General features: G+C 39.1%; 1 protein-coding gene across 1 annotated transcript; it reads right to left on the bottom strand.

The window, feature by feature from the left end:
* Positions 1–166: 166 nt before the first annotated feature.
* LOC128014116 (L-lactate dehydrogenase A chain) lies at positions 167–8,351 on the bottom strand. Its single transcript, XM_052597393.1, has 8 exons — positions 8,196–8,351; positions 6,553–6,687; positions 4,332–4,449; positions 2,355–2,528; positions 2,086–2,259; positions 1,882–1,999; positions 1,511–1,634; positions 167–590 (listed from the first exon to the last, which is right to left on the bottom strand). Exons 2-8 carry the CDS (start codon positions 6,679–6,681, stop codon positions 426–428), a joined length of 1,002 nt encoding a protein of 333 aa, XP_052453353.1. The 5' UTR covers positions 6,682–6,687; positions 8,196–8,351; the 3' UTR covers positions 167–425.
* Between the last annotated feature and the right edge of the window lie 10,329 nt (positions 8,352–18,680).

Here is an 18,680-nt window from a genome sequence, read left to right as displayed (position 1 = left end):
GTAGGTTCACACAATGTTTATTCAGTCATGGGCTGTGTCTCAATTCTACAATCACACGCTTCAAGTAACAGCTTTAACCGTCACTGAAACGATCAATTGCGTGACGCAAGTACGGAATGCTAGTTGACCTCCGAATGGAATAAAATAAGACTCAAATTGCACATCATCTTGTTCGCAAGTGCTTTGTTGAATATACAATAGAGCGCACACAGACACACACTTTTACAAAGGCTGATGATCTTTTTCAAGACAACGGGAATAAATTATTTCTTCTCTACACCTAAAACAAGGAGCCTTACAATATGAAAGTCTAAGAGATATCTGATGGTTAAAGGCAGTGAGATTTATGAGGTCAGGAGTAACAGAAGCAGGACTCATCCAGGTTTGTAATGCGACACCAGCGACATTTCAGAGGAGACCATGGTTCACAGGGTCAGCTCCTTCTGAACGCCCCACAGGGTCTCGGCGCTCTTCACCAGCTGTTTCTCCTCGTCTGGCTTCAGGGTCATGTGGACAACATCTGTCAGGCCGGTGTTTCCCAGGATGCAAGGCACGCTGAGGAAGACCTCTTCATTCACGCCATGCATTCCCTGTGAATATGCGACAAGTGTCAGATAATTGTCTTTTATAGCACTGTTACAAAACTAAGCAGGCTAATCACAGAACTAACAATTTTAGATATCATAGGCTGCTCCCAATGAAATTCGGCTTTATTAGGCAACGTCATTTTGGCCTAACATAATGCAGCGTGTTACAGTATGTACATTTTAAATAGAAGTCAATTCCATGCACTGTGACAAACTTGGAGAAGCGTTTCATCCAAAGTAGCAGACAAACTGAAGGTCTTTTATGCATTTTACGTCATGAGTGCGAACTGTGCAACTTGTGCGAGTTGTAACCTGCCATTCATGAAGCGTTGTTCAGAGCAGTTGCTCACAATATTAGACCGTTCCATCACTGAGAACCAAATATGTGTTTGCGCTTATTGTTAGCAACATGCTTACATATGATCTGTTGGAAAAAACTGTGAACGTGTCTCAAGTCGTGTGCATGCTTTGTGAGATGAGTGCTATTTCTGGTATTTGTGGGAGTTGATGATATCAGTAATTCGTATGCACTCAAAGATTTCAGGTACACGGTACATAGGATTGTTAGCTTAGCAACATGCTAACATAAGAGCCAACTGTTAAGATACTGGAATTATTTGTGAACATTACTCAGTTATTCTGTGTGCTTTAAGTTTTCAATGCATATGAGTTGCTGTCCGTGAAGAGTTTCTCAACTCACTTGGACCTGGACCAGGATTTTGCCATAAAAGGTAGCTGCATATGTAGTCATTAAATGGCGGTTTGGAATGGAGTTATTATATATACACACACACACACACACACACACACACACACACACACACGTGTATTTATGTTCTTGACTCTTGGTACTAGAAAAATGGATCAAAGTGTTTGGTTAATGAAGATTGCTGGTCACTCAGAAATAAACAAGAACATCTCACCTTGACCAAGGTTGAAACTGGATGACACTTGCGTAGGTTCTTCAAGATGCTCTCACACAGGTCAGCTACAGACATGCCAATAGCCCAGGAAGTGTAGCCCTTCAGCTTAATAACCTCATACGCACTGCCAAAACAAACCCGATTTATGTTAAACACCGATAAACAACCACGAGTCCAGACTAAATGCATTCACACGAGGACTTGATTCATATGCTTTCTAATGGTAACAGAGTACACGTATATTACACAGATCATGTATAAAGAAAAACAACTTGGGCGCTCTCTCTAAAACCTTTCTAAATGTCATCCTGAGATGATTATTAGTGTACTAAACCACTGTATGGAAGTCTAGTGGGTTATAAATTATTCACCTGTCAACCACCATCTTGTGGACGCTCTTCCAGTCCTCCTTGTCATTATCTGTTCCCATGTCAGGGTTCAGCCCCTGGAGGGACACTCCAGCCACATTGACTCCGCTCCACACAGGGACTACACAAGAAAGAGAAAGTTTACAGTTTACGAAGAAAACAGTTGGTGTTCGTTGTGCTCTTGAAGCACATCTGTGCAGTCCTCACCGCTGGAGTCTCCATGTTCTCCAATGACCCAAGCATGGCAGCTTGATGGGTGAATGCCCAGCTTCTCTCCCATCAGGTGACGGAAACGAGCGGAGTCCAGGTTTGTGCCGCTGCCGATCACACGGTTCCTGGGCAAACCACTCAGCTTCCAGGCCACGTAGGTCAGGATGTCAACTGAAGAGAAGACAACATTGGTTTACAGTCTCGGAGGCTACAGGACGTCAAATGAAACCTTTGAGAACTAAAGAACGGCCCAGGTGTGGACATACCTGGGTTTGAGACCACCAGAAGGATGCAGTTGGGGCTGTACTTGATGATGTTGGGGATGATGAACTTGAAGATGTTGACGTTCCTCTGGACGAGGTTCAGGCGGCTCTCGCCCTCCTGCTGACGGGCTCCAGCGGTCACAACCACCACTTTGGAGTTTGCCGTCACGCTATAGTCTGGAAATCACATGGGATGATCAATTTAGGAAGGTCCCTACGTTCCCTTGGTTTCTATATTCCTGTCAAACACCCTCTCAAGGCCTGTTCAGACCAAGCTTAAGTTGATCGTAGAAACCACTGGCACCATTGGTCTCAATGATTTGATTATGCTTGCGATGTTTTCAGAAAATGCACCCAAAGACTAAATAATTGCAAATATTAGATTTTACTGGGGCGCCCAATTCTGTTCCTAGAGATTTACTTCCTTGCAAAAAGTTCAGCTCCATTCCTGATCAAACACAACTGAACAAGCTAAGAAGATATTCAGGAGCACTTAATAATTACAGAAAGGTGTATTGGACCAGGACTGTTTTCAACCCTGCTCCAGGGGACCCACGGTCCTTTTAAAGGTTTTACAACCAGTTTCAGCTTTTTAAAGCAATCCTGAAGACATTGATAAGCTGTTTAAGGTGTTTGATTGGAGTTAAAGCTTGGTTTCCCCCCTAGGGTTTAAACTGCATACAAGAACTCCTACAGACCAGTTTACCAAAAACTTTTTTTTTTCTGTATTAGGATGTTTGTTTTTAGTTTTTTTTTTTTTTTTTTTACAAATTGTTGGATCTTTTCTTTCATCATTTGGAAAGAACAAAAAAGCAATGAGATTTAAGCTTTACTAAATAAGCCAGGTTTATTTCAGTTAGTCTGACTTATTGTCAGTTGAGTTGGTTCAAAATAAGTCAGACTAACTGAAATAAGCCTGGCTTATTTGGTAACCGTGTTGAATGAAACAGGCCCCAGGTGTGTTTAATTAAGGTTGGAGCTAAACTCTGCAGTGCTGTGGCCCTCCAGTAATTAACACCCGTGTTAAGGCTTGTCACAGCAAGTGTCTGGCCATCTTTGATCTTTGAGAACTGGAACCAACTGTGAACGTTAATCATGTCTTTTATTCCTTTCACACTATGAGCACTTGTGAGTTGCGGTGTATAAAGAGTTGTTCAGATTAGTTATTCTGTATATAAGAGATCAGTCCAATTAAAACTGCACCCAATATTTGTGCATTTGCACTTTGTTAGCTTAGCAACATAACAGCGCAGGATCTACTGGAACCAACTTTGAATGTTAATCAAGTCTTATGCGTTTTGCATGATATTGCATTAAGTTGAGTGTCTATCCTATGTTTTGCATTGCGTTCCGCACCTTTGGCACTAGTCAGACCATCAGTGGCAGCTTGTTAAATGACTGCGCATGTTACATTGACGGCAAAACTTGTTGCCGAAGAGATCACTCTAATTGGCCATTCAATTTAGCGAACCATTATACGAGAATAAAAACAAAGTAACCAAAGTCAAGAGCTCTTATCTTATATATGGTTTGATAATGGTATCCAAGTGCAGCTTCTTGCTTCTTGTTTCCCTTGTTAAATGATGAATAGAAACTACTGCCACCTGCTGGTGTGGAGTTATTTTCCTCGCTCAGGCGCAGAACGTGTGTGCTAGCTGGCCATAGGTTTCGCAGGGTGTTCAAACGCAACTTTTTGGACCTTTTTGGATTGGTCTGTTGTGTCTGGGCTTTTAGGAGGATATTGATTCTTCTAGCTCCTAGATAACTGGTAAGTTATTCACCTCTTTTGTTAAGTAAAAAACAACAATAAATGTCTTTATATATAAGATTAACATGCAGTTCCCTTTTAAATGCTTTTAATTATTTAGTCAACAATTCACATTAACACTAAGCAAACCGTCTGCTCCTTATCAACAGCCATAAATTCACTACCACCCACCTCTCATATTTTCTTTTAAATGGTAGATTGTGAAATCTGACCTTTATCCGCCACGATCTTGTGCGTCTTGAGAAAGAGGCTTCCATGCTGCAGGTCCATAACCTCTCCTTTCAGCTTATCTTCCATCACATCCACCAGCGCAAGCTCATCAGTCAGATCCTGCACAAACACATGCATTGACATCAACACTACTCTACTGATAACACACTCCTATACACCTCTCCATGGCCAATAGACAGTGGTAAATGTTATATTGTTCCATTTCTTGTGTGTATATATGAATATACACACATATATGGCATTGTAGGTTCATCAGATGCATTTCACACCAATGGAAAAATGCAGAGAGCTAAACTGTGATGCAAACTCTAGTCTTCAGATCTATGGGGATCATGTTTATTCTTGGCGGAGGTTCCTTCTCATTCAGAAACCGCTCTACGTTCAAAGGTCAGGAAAGCTTTTGAAGCTGGTGTCATTTCCTTGAGCCACAGCAGCTTTACCCAAAGTGAGAAATCAGGAGAAAACACGATAGTTTAAGGAAGAAACAGGAATCAATATGATCTTTTCATTCCATTTTTTTTTTGGAGGGGGGTGTTAAGGGGTTATGGGAAAAACTGGACACAACATGTGTTTTTACCAGTTGTTAAAATGTTATTAAAATCTGAGAAGTTGTTGGAGTAGTAGTATAATATTTTGTATTTAATGCCATCTCATCATCTTAGACCATGTTCATGGCAAAAACCAATTAAAAATACAAGTATAACAAATCCAATAAAACCCAGCAAACCAACACAAGTTATATTGCCCAAGATTTTGAATATTAACAAAAATGTTAAAAGGCTAATTCACTCGAGAATGAAAATTCGTCCATCTTCTACTCACCCTTGAAGCGTCCTAGATGTGACTTTCCTCTTTCAGAATAATCCAATCAAAGTTATATTAAAAAAGTTGTCCTTGCTCTTCCAAGCTTTCAATGGGGGTGAGCGGATGTTTGTCGTCAACAGTTCAGAAGACGTGAAATAAAGTGTGTGCATCTGTAATAAAACGTCCCTCACATGGCTCCGGGGGGTGAAAAAAGGCCTCCTGCATTCCTGTCAAAACGTAATAAATACTCTTTTCTCATTTCTGCTGACTGTTGGGATGCGGAAGACATGCAGGGAGAAGATGGAAGATGTATGCGTCGTGCGTGCCTCTGGGAAATGAAGGAGCAAAGGAAACAAAGTTTCCTTACTTTAGCAAAGGACAACCAGTCTCCTCTTGGATTAGTTCGAAATCCTCAAAAAAAATCTCTTTACAAATCTCGTTTGTGCTTCTAATTCATGACCAGTGTTTTGTTTTGTTCTCTCTGCGCTCGTCTCTAACCACGCAGCGCTGATGTACAACTACATTTGCCTGACAATCTTCCCGTTCCCAACAGTCAGCAGAAGTGAGAAAAAAGTGTTTATTACGTTCGAAATCTGGATATTTGTCTTACAAAAACGCATTTTATTACAGATGCGCACACTATTTCACGTCTTCTGAACTGTTGACAAGAAACACCCGCTTACCCACATTAAAAGGTTTGGAAGAGCAAGGACAACTTTTAATATAACTCCGATTGGATTATTCTGAAAGAGGAAAGTCACATACACCTAGGATGCTTTGAGAAGGAGAAGAAGATGGACGAATTTTCATTCTTGGGTGAACTAACCCTTTAATATGAGTGATATGAGTTTAATAGTCATTAATAGTTGTATTTTTCTCATTTTCACCACTTTTCTTTATAGAAACAGTAGAGATAGACAAATGATGGGAAACGTTGTGAGCCAGATTCAAACACGCAGTGCTGGCAACAGAATCGTGGTTCAAAATGTTCACACATCTGTAGCAACCACAAGAAACTTTTCTGTCCTTTGTTACAGCAATGCAAATTTGACCATTTAGATCAATAATAAAAATTAAAAAAGTCTAATTCTATTAAATTTATTTTAATATTAATTATTCAAAACCAAATTATCATTTTTTCCCAGTCCCTTTTTTTAACTGTAAAAAGGTTACTTGATAATAATAATGAAAAAAGAATTTTAAATTAAATTATTTAAAATTAAATTAGTAATCTGTATAAATTAAACTTTCAAATTTTAATCCATTTATTTAAAAAGAAACCATAAATATCATATGATTTATTTATAAATGTTTTAGTGGCAGTGCATGTATGCAGTAGTGGGTTATGTAACACCAGGACTCTGTGAAGGCTGTGATGTAATGCAGACACACACTGACCTTGAGGAGGATGCTGACGGCGGCGGCCATCCCAACCATCCCCACACCCACCACGGTCACCTTGTTCGTGGGCCCGGCGGGCTCCTCCTTGCTCACGTGAGCGATGAGCTTCTCCTTTGTAGACGACATCTTCAGCTGCAGGACACAAACTCATCAGCTACCATGCATTTCAATGCATTAACGATCTGCTTTCAGCATCAATGCTCTTCCAGAGCTCAAGACAGAATGAAACGGGATCTTGTAAATGATCTGTTAAGCGCTTGACACTGGGGGGGTCCGCTAAGGGATGTAGCCATGCGATTTTATCTTAACGTCAAGTGCAGTGAGGAAAAGGTTAAAGGTGTAAGAGCAAAGCGCTATTTTCATCCGTCACGTGCTCCAGCCTCTGCAGTGATGTGTGTGCAGACGCACGTAGAAGAAAGATCTGCAGGATTCATACAAACTGGATAAAAAAGCCCCTCAGTCATGATTCGTCCCAGGCACTAAAGAGACCGTCCCTAAAGTTTGGTCATCCATCATCACTAGAAAATTAAACACTAAAATTAATTATGCTAATTCTTGACACCACGTAGAACATTTATCATTTAGGCTACGTTTTTTTAAACAAATAAAATCTTTTCAGAAATTAAGTTGGTGTTGTATAGATATTTTAATTAAACCGTGAGCATTTATTTTAACAATAAACTGGAACATTTAATATATCGTTGGATTTTTTCCACAGCAAAATTAAAAACTATAGAATATTTAGCTGTAAAAATCTAAACTTAAGAAAACGTAACCTTAAAAATAAATCTAAAATTTTAAATAAAAATATAAAAATATATCAATGATCCTATAATAGCGTCTCAGATATATATACTACAATAACACGGATTCTCGGTCGACTCTGATGGGGAAATCACATGGGGAAATTATGAATGAAGCAATGACGCATCTTGCGGAAAAATTGAGCAAAATGGGACCTTCGTGTAGTCAGGCATCCCCTAAATGCGCCCCTAAAAACCACAAGTACCAGAATCCTTTGCAGCTCAGGAAACAAGAAGTGCATCAGATCAAGACGCTGCATCGGTCCATACTGAGGATTTCTAGAAGCACGTAGACTTTAAGTGACTCACAACATGAATTATACACCAACATCCGACAAAACATAACCACACGCTCCAATAGACAGTCAAATACTCGCTAATAATCGCTTCGTGAACGAGAAATGCGTTTGTTAATACGTACATACCTAAAAATACCTAGGCTATTATATTTCTAAAATATCTAATATATTTTAAACCCAGCTGGAACAGATCGACAAGAAGTAAAACCGCGTGGAAACATTAGTAAATTAATATTATTAGTAAATTATATTAATGATGCGACACGTTATATGCGAGTACGTCACATCAGTTTGCAGTTCAAATGTTGATTTATATCAACAGGAATGAATGATGATTTGCTTTCAGCATCATCTCTCTGCATATTATAGAAAATTTGTGCCTAATACACAACTTAATGATAGAAGAATGCCATAATATTTTATTACATGTTATGGAGAGAAAATACCAACCAAAACCGCATATTCTGCGCTTTAAGATTCTAACTTTTTTAGATAAAATGCGTTTTAAATTCCTGACTAGTGGCAGCTTGTGTCTTACCTGTAGCTGTTATTTGACAGTGTAGTCTAGTTTTAGTTGTTACTCCGCACTGATGCTGAGAGGAAGCGGGGAGGAAGAGGCTGCGCGCTTTATAAAGCGCAGAACGCACTCACGCTACGTGCGTCATTTGCATATTACTCAGAGGGGCGTGGCTAGGGGGTCTCGTGGTGGAAGTCACGTCCATCTGGGGAAGCGTCATGGAAGCGGATGTGGCTCGGTGGGTCACGTGCGAAGCTTTCATCACACTTGTCTGTTTCTTAACCTGCATATTTGATTAAGTCACAAATCATCTGCCTACACAAGATATTTAATATGGAAAATATCAATTGTATGTTTAATGCAAGTACAGAATGTTCCTGTTAGCTGGAAATATTCATATTAAAATAGATACATCGATTTTTTTTTCTCTCACATTGCATTATGCTTTTATCTCATATTGCAAGCTAATGAAGCCAGTTACTTGATGTTAATAAAACTGCACTTAAAAACTAATTTAGTACTGTAATAAAAAAAGGTAAAATAGCCTAAGTAAAATAGGTCAAATTAATGAATGCTAAATAATAAACCATCGGTTAACCTATGTGTTTTAAGTTCAATTGTTAACGTTTGGACTATAATTGCAAGACACTGAATACACACGCAAACAGCAAACCTCACAAGGAAAATGCATGAACATAGGAAGAAAAAAAAGAGGAATTTCGCAAGAGGATGCTGTGACTGCTTCTTCTGAGCATCAGAGTCAGAGGAGTGCAGTGTGAGTGTGCTGTGTCATGGTGAGCTGGCCCCAAAACAAGCTGCCCAAGGAAACGGACCAACAGGAAGAGCATTCGTGTCAGTGGATAGTGTTTATATCTTAAAGAATACATAATGCATTTTTATAATTATTTCACAGCCTGTAGCAGATTAACCTAGAGACTGACTACAAACAGATTGTTAATTTGTAAAAAGAGCGTTCTGTGCTGCGTGTTTAACATGTTTGTAATGAAACCGCACCATCTTGTGGTAAGAAAAGTGGAATGGACTTTCTGGATAAATATTAAGATTTAAGAAGGGACTCCGCATGTCAAAATTAAACTTTAAAAACTTTACAGCAGACAAAAATATATATGTTAACAGCCGGTTACAAAAAGTGGTTTGTTTTGGTCTATATAGCTAATTTTGCCCTTCATTACAACTAATACTAGCACTTAGCCTACCTTTTTTTGTCTGTCCTATTCTTGGAGAAAAACTAAAACAAAAAACTAACTATGGGTTTTGTGCTAGACTAACTAAGACTTGTCATGGCACTTGTATACTGTTGTTGTTCTCTCGTTGGTCTGATTGCTTCTATTGCTCTTATTTGTAAGGTGCTTTGGATAAAAGTGTCTGCTAAATAATTAAATGTAAATGACAACTGTGAGGGGGTTTAAATTACATGAAGCTTTAAAGTTCTGCATAATTAAGGGCGTGGCCATTTGAGTGACAGGTGGATTGCATAGACAGTAAAAGAAATGGACACAGCGACCCCATTGACACTCGACAAGTGAAGCCCATTTTAAGCGTTTTTTTAGCACTTCCGTTTCTGACGCGCAGACTCAAACGAAGCTTGATGACGTCAGCAACCTGTCTGCCAGATGTAAATCTTCTAGTAGCTGTGCGTGCAAACTGCCATCATTAATCTTGCAGAGACGGCGAGCTTGAGCGGGGAGTTCTTTGTCGTGAGTGAGCAGGAGTAAGTAATCTGATTAATTATTTTGTATAGTATTTTAAAATGTAACGCCAGTACGCCATATTAAGTTAATTGCCTGCGAGCTTCTCCTCCTGTCTGTGCGGTAATGCGACAGAGAGACAAGTGGTTATGATGCAATCGTTAGCCTATTTTTTACAAAAACTGTTTATACGGGGCCATAATGTAACATAGAAGGTAATGGAGCCCTTTATACATTGTCGTGTATCTTTAGAAATAAATAATGGACAAACAGAGTCTTTAAACGCCTCAGATGTAAAGTTATTCGCTCAAAGTGACGCCAAAATGAATGGGAGTCAATGGGAATGCTAACGCAAGTGAAGTTCTGCTACAAGATGGCAGCCCCCACCCGACTTCAACTTCCGGTCGAGTTCCTTGCCCCCTGGTGGATTGCCGCTGCTGTCCCTGCTGTCGAGCTAGGTGGGCGTGGCTTCAGCAACCACCTCCCGCCTCTTTGCCTATTTTCGATTATCCAGGAGTGACGCGCAGCCAAGATGGCGATGGTTGGCCCCGCCCACTTTGAACTTAAAAAACGCTCTTCAGAAATCAGCGGGTGACGTCATGGACTACGTCCCTGTTTTTATACATTCTGTGATCCTTACATTAAAATTGTGGGTTTAATGGTCTTATTTGCATATTTAGCTGTGTCTGTGTCATTGATCAGACAAATGCAGCATGCGACCTGTTTACATAATCTATTTAGCATTTTGCATCTTCGTATTATTGAATTATATTGAAACTCAAGTATATAAATAATGTACTTTATGTTGTAGAAAAAAAAAGTGACAGTATATTGAGCTTGTTTTACACAAACTTTATTTTAATTAAAACTGTTAATTAAAAATACCAATTGACTTCAGGCCGATGGAACTGGAAGTGACTATAAAGATAAGAATAAAACGCATCAGTTTTATGTGGTTAACATCACCATTTTGCTTTTTTGCCACAAATGCTGAAATGCTTATCAGTGACTGTTCAGTGACTGTAGAAAACATGTGAATATGAGGCACGTGATTGGTTCTCTGTTGCTAACCATATAGCCAAGCAGTTAATTCACACTGTGAAAGTTTGTCTTTATTCTTTCCGACATTAAAACTCTTTTTTATGACAGTCTCGTAATCACGACTTCATAAGTGGGATATAGGACATTTCTGATAGCACGTGAAGGCAGCATAACACATAACCTAATATCCTTATGACATCACTGTTTTCACAAAATCAGTTGTTTGAGATGAATTAAATCTTTAAAAAAGCACTTTACAGGGGTCATATCATGTTGCTAAAAAGAATATTATGTTGTGTATTTGGTGTAGGTTTAAGGTTAAAAAAACACATCATCCACATACTGTACATTATTGTTTCTCCTCTATGCCCCGCCTTCTGAAACACTTCTAATTTTTACTCATCGTTTCTGAAAAGCGAGGTGTGCTCTGATTGGCCAGCTGTACAGTGAGTTGTGATTGGCTGAATTCCTCAAGTGTGTGGCAGATTTCAGTAGTCTTTGCAACTTTACAAATCTTCTTTATGCACCAAGAGCTTGTAACACTCCAAGAGAAAGAATAAAATTGAAATTGAATCATATGACCCCTTTAAAACCATTTTCAAAGGTGCACATTTTTAGAATGCCAAAATGTTGTCCTGTGTCCTGATTCAGGGGTTTCAGTGTCATGTAAACACAATCCAGCCGTTGTCTTTTGAAATGTTGGAAGAAAGGTGGAGAGGAGAATCTGAAAGCTGCAGAAACACTCATTCTCTGTAAAGAACACTTGCTGGCAAAATAAAAGCCACCACTTCAGGGCGACTTTGCACCAGAGTCATCCTCTGGCCTCGGTTATCCAGATAGAGAAGTTATGTTGCCAAGTGTAAACCCGCCTTGTCCGGATTGACTGATGATTGGATCACAGTGATCGCATGGTAATGCCGAGTGTAAACGGAGCCGATGTTGTGCTCTGTATGCGAAACTTTTCAATAACACAAAGGAAAAACTTTTAATGTTTTAGTACATTGTTGTCATGTCAAACATTTCTCTATCGGGAGTTAAAAGCAGGGTTTAGAACAACAGGGATAAGCGCAGTGTGAAAAGCCCTGAAAAGAGATGAAGAAAAGAACACATAAAATAGCTAAACAAACGAACTTTACAGAAAATAGTGTTTTTTTTTTTTCTTTAAATCCTGAGCTTTTTTGCTATATACAGCAAGTTTAACTTTAGCTATGGCATTTGCTCTGTTAACATAAGAGAAAAAAAATCATTTATTTCTCTTATGTTTACTCTCAATCCATCATGAAACATTCGTTTGTGTCTTCGGGGTGAGCTGCCACAACACGGTTATTGCACAGAGGTTTGAGACTTTTGACGGCCGATGGCAACACAACAGTCATATGGGCTTGGTTTGACTGAGCAAATAATCACATCACAGCTTTGGGCAAGTCTCGTTAGATCTCCAAACTACATTGGACCACACAGGTGCTACATGCACCATCATTTGTCATTAAGTGTTGCGGTTCCATGTGACTCTACATCCCGCCAGCCTTTTTGTTTTATTCTGTGCTTCAACTTTCCCCATCTCTCCATCAAGTAAGGCAAACTTTTCCTTCTCTCCTTGTCTTCAAGATGTGAAAAAGCTCACAGCATCTCATCATGTAAATGTATCATAACTACACCATTTCCAGTGAGGTTATTTTAAATCCTAATTAACCCCAATTAGACATTGATGAAGACGATCAGGCTCCACAGAGATGCACCATGGGAAGTCAGCATGGTAGGGACTGTGATCTTCATGTAATCAGCTATTATGGCACCACAGGGAAAGCAAATATCCCCAGGGTTTTATGCCCTTATCAGACTTCCTTTTCAAGTAAATTATGAAATCAGCAGTTAGTACTCGGGTTTAAATGAGGTGTAAATGAAAGCAAGGTTTGATTATCAACCGTAATTGATGCCCTTTGTTGCCACGCTGTGAATGAACAAACTGACTCATATTACAATTTTTAATTAAAAAAATTCTGAGAGGAACTGGACACCAAATAAATTCATCAATTAATTATGGCTCTATTGACCAGGTCTAAAGTACAGAAAGCTCTGCAAACATATAATGTATCCCTAACGCTTGTTTTTTGGGGATAAAAAAAATTAATTAATAATATAGGAACGTTCTTTTTAACGTTTTTTGGCTTTAAAACCATAAAATAAAGTTTATTATTTCCAGATAATCATAAAAAAATGTATACAGAACATTTCACTAAATTATCATTTTAAAGCAAAGTTTTGGAAACTGAGAAAGAATGGTATTTCAATAAAGAAAGTTCCCTTTTGAACATGGTCTTTTGGGAAACTCCTGTTTCATCTGAATACTGATTACTGATTCGTTCACTTTCATGTAGCTGCATGAACAAATTGCATTTTCAGCCCCCCAAAACAGGTGAAGCTGTGTGCCTGTATAATCCATGGGGGTCTCAGGTCATGCTCCCTCAACAGGAAAGCAAAATGCCTCCTTCTAAGGGCACAGTGCAACCTGCGGACACTCAGGGCAGTTCATGTGCCAGGCAAACTGAACCAAGAGCTGGACATTTTGTCCCAGAATGGAAACTACACCCACAAATGACTCTTAAAGAAGGAAGGTGGACTGCTTTGCCTTAGAAGACAACATTCACTGCCCAACTAATTTTTGAAGGAGCAAGATGCCCTTGTCCACTACTGGCCCAAAACTCACCTGTAGGTCTTCCCTCCAATTGCCTGTTTCCTCAGGTCATCTGGCGAGTCAGGGACGTCTGAAGCAGCCTCCTGGCCGATACCATTCAGGACAGTTCTCTTTCGCAAGCGAGAGGCAGGATTTGGTGTCCCCAGCCCAAGTTGTTGAGCCTGTTTAAACCTTTCTGCAAGAGTTGCTGGATAAAGGGTGCATCCCTTCCATGCTCCAAGTATATGTGGAAGTCATTAGGGTGAATCACCCACTAGTGTCTGACCAGTCTGTCGGCAAAAACAACCTTGTTGTTAAATTCCTGAGGGGAGCTTGAAGATTGAATCAGCCTCTTCCTCCTACTGTGCTGTCCTGGGACTTATCCAAGGGTACGCCTTTGAGCCTCTCAAGTCAGCTGACTTACACTTCAATCCAATTCAAGTTTATTTGTATAGTGTTGTTTACGATACAAATCGTGACAAAGCAACTTTACAGAAAATTAGGTTTCCACAATATTTAGTAGTAGCTTATCAGTGGTGACTGTCAGTTTATGTGCATATGGCAGAAATTTAAAGGAAAATAAATTAAAGACAATCAAACAGACAATTAACACTATTAACAGCAATTATTATATGATGCAATCAAACTTGTAGCAAAATGTGTTAGTTCTGTTTGTTGATTCAGGATTAGCATCATCTGAGGTCCTCTGAGGGTCAGCAACATCTCTTCTCAGGTGTTCTCAGGTGTTCTGGATCCAAGACTGGAGCTTGTGTAAATCCTAATTACATCCCGTGGCAAAAACAGGGAAACAAGTAGAGACATAATTAACGTAGCTACTGTTCCAATCAAGTAAAATTAATTTGTCAAACCCACGCTAAAGAATAATAATGCGCATTTGATCAGATATAACTGCAGTCCAAGATTATGAGATACATTATTCGAATGATTGGCCAAAGAGAAGTCACACTGGACTATAAGTCACATTTATTTAGAGCCAAGAGAAAACATTACTATCTACAGCCGCGAGGGGGCGGAAAATACGGTAGTTATGTTGATCGTTTCCTCAGAACCTGGGTCTCATTATTAGCTCATGCTACTTACTGCGCGCACTACAGGACTGGGCTCGAAGAACAGCTTTGTTTTGCTCTTACATTACATTGGAAACTCTAAAATGCCTATGTTTTGAGAACGTTTGAGGAACCAGAATACAATTTTCCCATAACGATCTGGAAACCTAATATTTCCTGGAAGTAGAGATGAACATTCTGGAATCAATCGATTTATTTGCCGTCTTTTTAAAATCTATATTCAGAGTTGTTCAATGTTTTTTTTGAGCAGTTCTGTTGAATAAATGGTTTAAAGCCTGACCTACACTGCTCAAAACTTGAGAGTGAAAATCGCTAACTGTTAAGGCTAACTGTTTAGGATGTGTAGTGGTTTGGTAATGAAAATAATGGGCAAAGTCTAATTCATGTCACGACCAGACATCTTTGGCCCTTCAGTAAATTCGATTCCTCTAAGTGGAGTTTATTGTCACTCTCCAACAACCTGGAATCAATTCTTTTTTTGTAATGATTCTCTTCCCCAACTATCAGTAAACATGTTATTTACTAGTTTGAAATTCAACACTACTGTATTAATTAGAGCACAATTTACACTTTCGAACATTTCACAGAATAGTAAAAGTATTTTTAAATAGTATTGAATCAAAAATCAATAACTTTTTTTTTGTGTACACACACACACACACACACACACACACACAAACACACACTCTCTGTCTGGTCAGCTGTCCTTGTGGGGACTCTCCATAGGCGTAATGGTTTTTATACTGTACAGACCGTATTTTCTATCGCCCTACACCAACCCTACCCCTAAACCTAACCCTCACAGGAAACTTTCTGCATTTTTAGATTTTCAAAAAACTTCATTCTGTGTAATTTATTAGCTTGTTTACCCGTGGGGACCTCAATTTAGGTCCCCACCGTGACACGAGTCCCCATGAGTCTGTGTGTATTCAGGTTTAAGTCCCCACCAGAATAGAAAAACAAGTACACACACACACACACATATATATTAAAAAAAGAAGCTCTAAAAAAGAAGCTTGTCCATCACTCATATACAGTGATAGGTTGGGATTCACCCCTCCTAGTGACACAATTTAACGAAAGTAGAAAGCAGTAGAAAGCGAGACCTTGTGATCCCATCGTTAAGAGAGGAACCAGGGTTAATTGAGGTGCTTAGAGCGATAGTGTTTCTCCCAGAGGGGTGAAATGGTAAGCCACACCAGCGCCCTTCTCTGTCACTGACACATGTGGGTGGTAAAGGTCAAGTGTGGCCGGCCTGTATCTCTGTCTGGCCTTGTCTTCTACTTTCCTTCACCTTCCTCGTCCTCTGTGACCTTATCTCTATCTTCCCATCCTTCACATTCAAGCTCCATTTGACAGATGACCGATGCCTGTGTGCGGCGGGACAGCTGGTGAGGCAGGAGGCTGAACCCACTGTTTTAACTATAATCAGATTTGATGTCTCTCGAGGAAGATGTTGGTGACCCCCTGTCAACATGACATTCTCTCTGCTGTCAGGGGTGTGTGGGTCTTCATGCACTAGTTGTGTAGCTGTGAGTGTAGCTGATACATTTAAGGACTCTCACATAAAAGTGCTGTTGTGTATCATGGTTCAACAGTGGTATCAGATCGTAATACCATTGTAGTGATACTGTATATCATGTGGTACTTAAATGACCATGCTATTTTCATGACATTCATCTTTCAAGAATACAGTTGGCTATACATTTACATTTAATCTTTTAGCAGACACTTTTATCCGAAGCACCTTACAAAAAGAGGACAATAGAAGCAATTAAACCAACAAAGGAGCAAATATATAAGTATAAATGTACTATACCATGGTCCAAAAAAATACAATTATAGTACTCTATTGTAAATGTATTCCATGGTACACATCCAAAGAAACATGGTGTTACTGAGATATACAGGTGCATCTCAAAATATAAAATAAATATATATTTTTTACTTATTTCAAAATGTAAACTTTCTAGATTCATTAAAGGTAAGCAAAAACATTTCTAAAAAGTTTTTTTTATTATTATTTTTTTTAATGATGATTAGAGCTTACAGCTCATGAAAGTCCAAAATCCAGTATCTAAAAATATCAGAATAATTAAATTTGAGTTAAAATAATTTTCCATCCCTACAGTGTATAATGCCCCCCCCCACCCAACCAAACGAAAACATGGAATTACTTTGATCCTAAATAGGATCACCATAGTAATATCACAGTACCATTTCCAGAAACCAATTTTCAAAAAATATGGTATTAATGTTCAGAAATTAGATTACTACGGTGCATATATGCAACCCCTCCATAACCCCCCACCCCAAAATAAGACGATACTAAAGCTAAACTGAAATTAATAACAACTAAAGCCAAAACTAAGTTTAAATGAAAGCTAACTCTGAAACTGAAAAAAGGTAAATCTTAAGCTGAAGCTTAAACTACAGTTAAAGCAAAGACAAATCTGAAACTAAACTTAAACTAGCTCATTCTAAAACCAAAGCTAAACTAAAGGATAACATGTATGCTAAATCTTAAACTATAGTTGAACTAAAAATAAATCTAAATTTCATCTTTAACTAAAGATCATTCTAAAACAAAATTTACAGTGAAAGCTAAAATAATGACCAAAAATTAGGCTGTAGTTAAAGTTAAAAATACACCTACAATTAAAGCTAATAAACGATGGTATTATTTACCACAGTAAATTAACAACATTGCTTTGTAATGTGCAAAAACATTGTATTTTGATAAATGTCTAAAAAAATTGTTGGTTGCACTTACAGTGTACGTACATAAGAAAGTACTGGTAATATAAGGTAACTGGGTAGGGCGAGTTTTAGAGGTAGGCTCAGGGTTAGCCCCTAGTTATTGTAGTATGCACATGAGTAACAGGACTGTAAAATAAAGTGCTACCAAAATGATATATTTGCTAAAGACATGGTAGCATGGAGCGCTTGGGTCCGGACTAAACGCTCTCTCCCCGGACAGGTTAAGCATAACCTTTACTCTGCTCTGTAAGTGTGAACTCGTGAAGCTAACATTTGCAAAAACATCCTCTGTAGGTGTTACATGTTGTGTTTGGTGTGCAGTGTTTTAGTCAGTGTGTCTGTGGTGTGTGAGGAGCCGCACAGCCCAGCAAGAGTCTGTCCAAACCACTGCTCTCGATCCATCTCTGTGTGGGCATGGAGCGAGTCAGACGCAGCAGGAATAGAGACATCTGCAGAAATACATCTGCCATAATCACTCCCACTCTGTGGTCTGACGCCCTGTACTTACAGCAGCTGTCGTCGACTTCCCCCTTCTCATCCATCTTTTCTCCTCCTTCATTGCCCCCCGTTCACCAAACAGGAATCCCTCACTCCACTAAAACCTGAGAGTCACAGATGACGGACTCGAGCTCAAACTCGCTGTACCTGCATGTGCTTTATATTTAGGCTAAATTATGGCATTGCCTTTGTATTTTCAGCAGCAAGATTAAATTACCTTTCAACTTTCTTTTAATCCAGTAAAACTGATGTTCAAATGCACCCAGAGATGATTGCGAATAATCATTCTCAATTCAGAGATGAACAGCATGGTGCAGTGTTACGAGAAAACCCTCAGATTTAATGAAAGCTGGTCCAAGGTGTTGAGAAACAATCCAGGGGTGTGTTTCCCAAAAGCAACTATGGTCGCAGGTTCCATCATTACCAACAGATTTCAGTGGAACTAACTACCATAGTTAGCTAACCATGCTTTTGGGAGACGCACCCCAGAGTAGTGGTTTGAGATGTGACTAATTATACGACTCCAGCTGATTTTACTGCAATGTTTTCAAATTGTTTTCCACAGTGTAGTACACAACCTCTAATTATTTAGACACTGCAAAGCTAATTATCTGAACCACCCCCAAATTCTCAGTTTGACTGTAAACAATGCTAGCGTTAGCTAACAACAGCTGTATCCGAATGCACATGCTTCCTCATTACATAGCAGGCCAACATCAGTATGTGTGAAAGAGTA

Source organism: Carassius gibelio, chromosome B25 (genome assembly GCF_023724105.1).
Source record: "Carassius gibelio isolate Cgi1373 ecotype wild population from Czech Republic chromosome B25, carGib1.2-hapl.c, whole genome shotgun sequence".
NCBI classification, from domain to species: domain Eukaryota; kingdom Metazoa; phylum Chordata; class Actinopteri; order Cypriniformes; family Cyprinidae; genus Carassius; species Carassius gibelio.
This window is presented reverse-complemented; position numbering and strand designations above follow the sequence as displayed.

Coding starts and splice junctions, on each gene's coding strand:
- LOC128014116 (XM_052597393.1), bottom strand. CDS start 6,681: ATGTCGTCTACAAAGGAGAAGCTCATCGCTCACGTGAGCAAGGAGGAG. Junction 4,450..6,552: donor CCGTCAGCATCCTCCTCAAG/GTCAGTGTGTGT, acceptor GTGTTTGTGCAG/GATCTGACTGATGAGCTTGC. Junction 1,635..1,881: donor CACAAGATGGTGGTTGACAG/GTGAATAATTTA, acceptor TTGTTTTGGCAG/TGCGTATGAGGTTATTAAGC.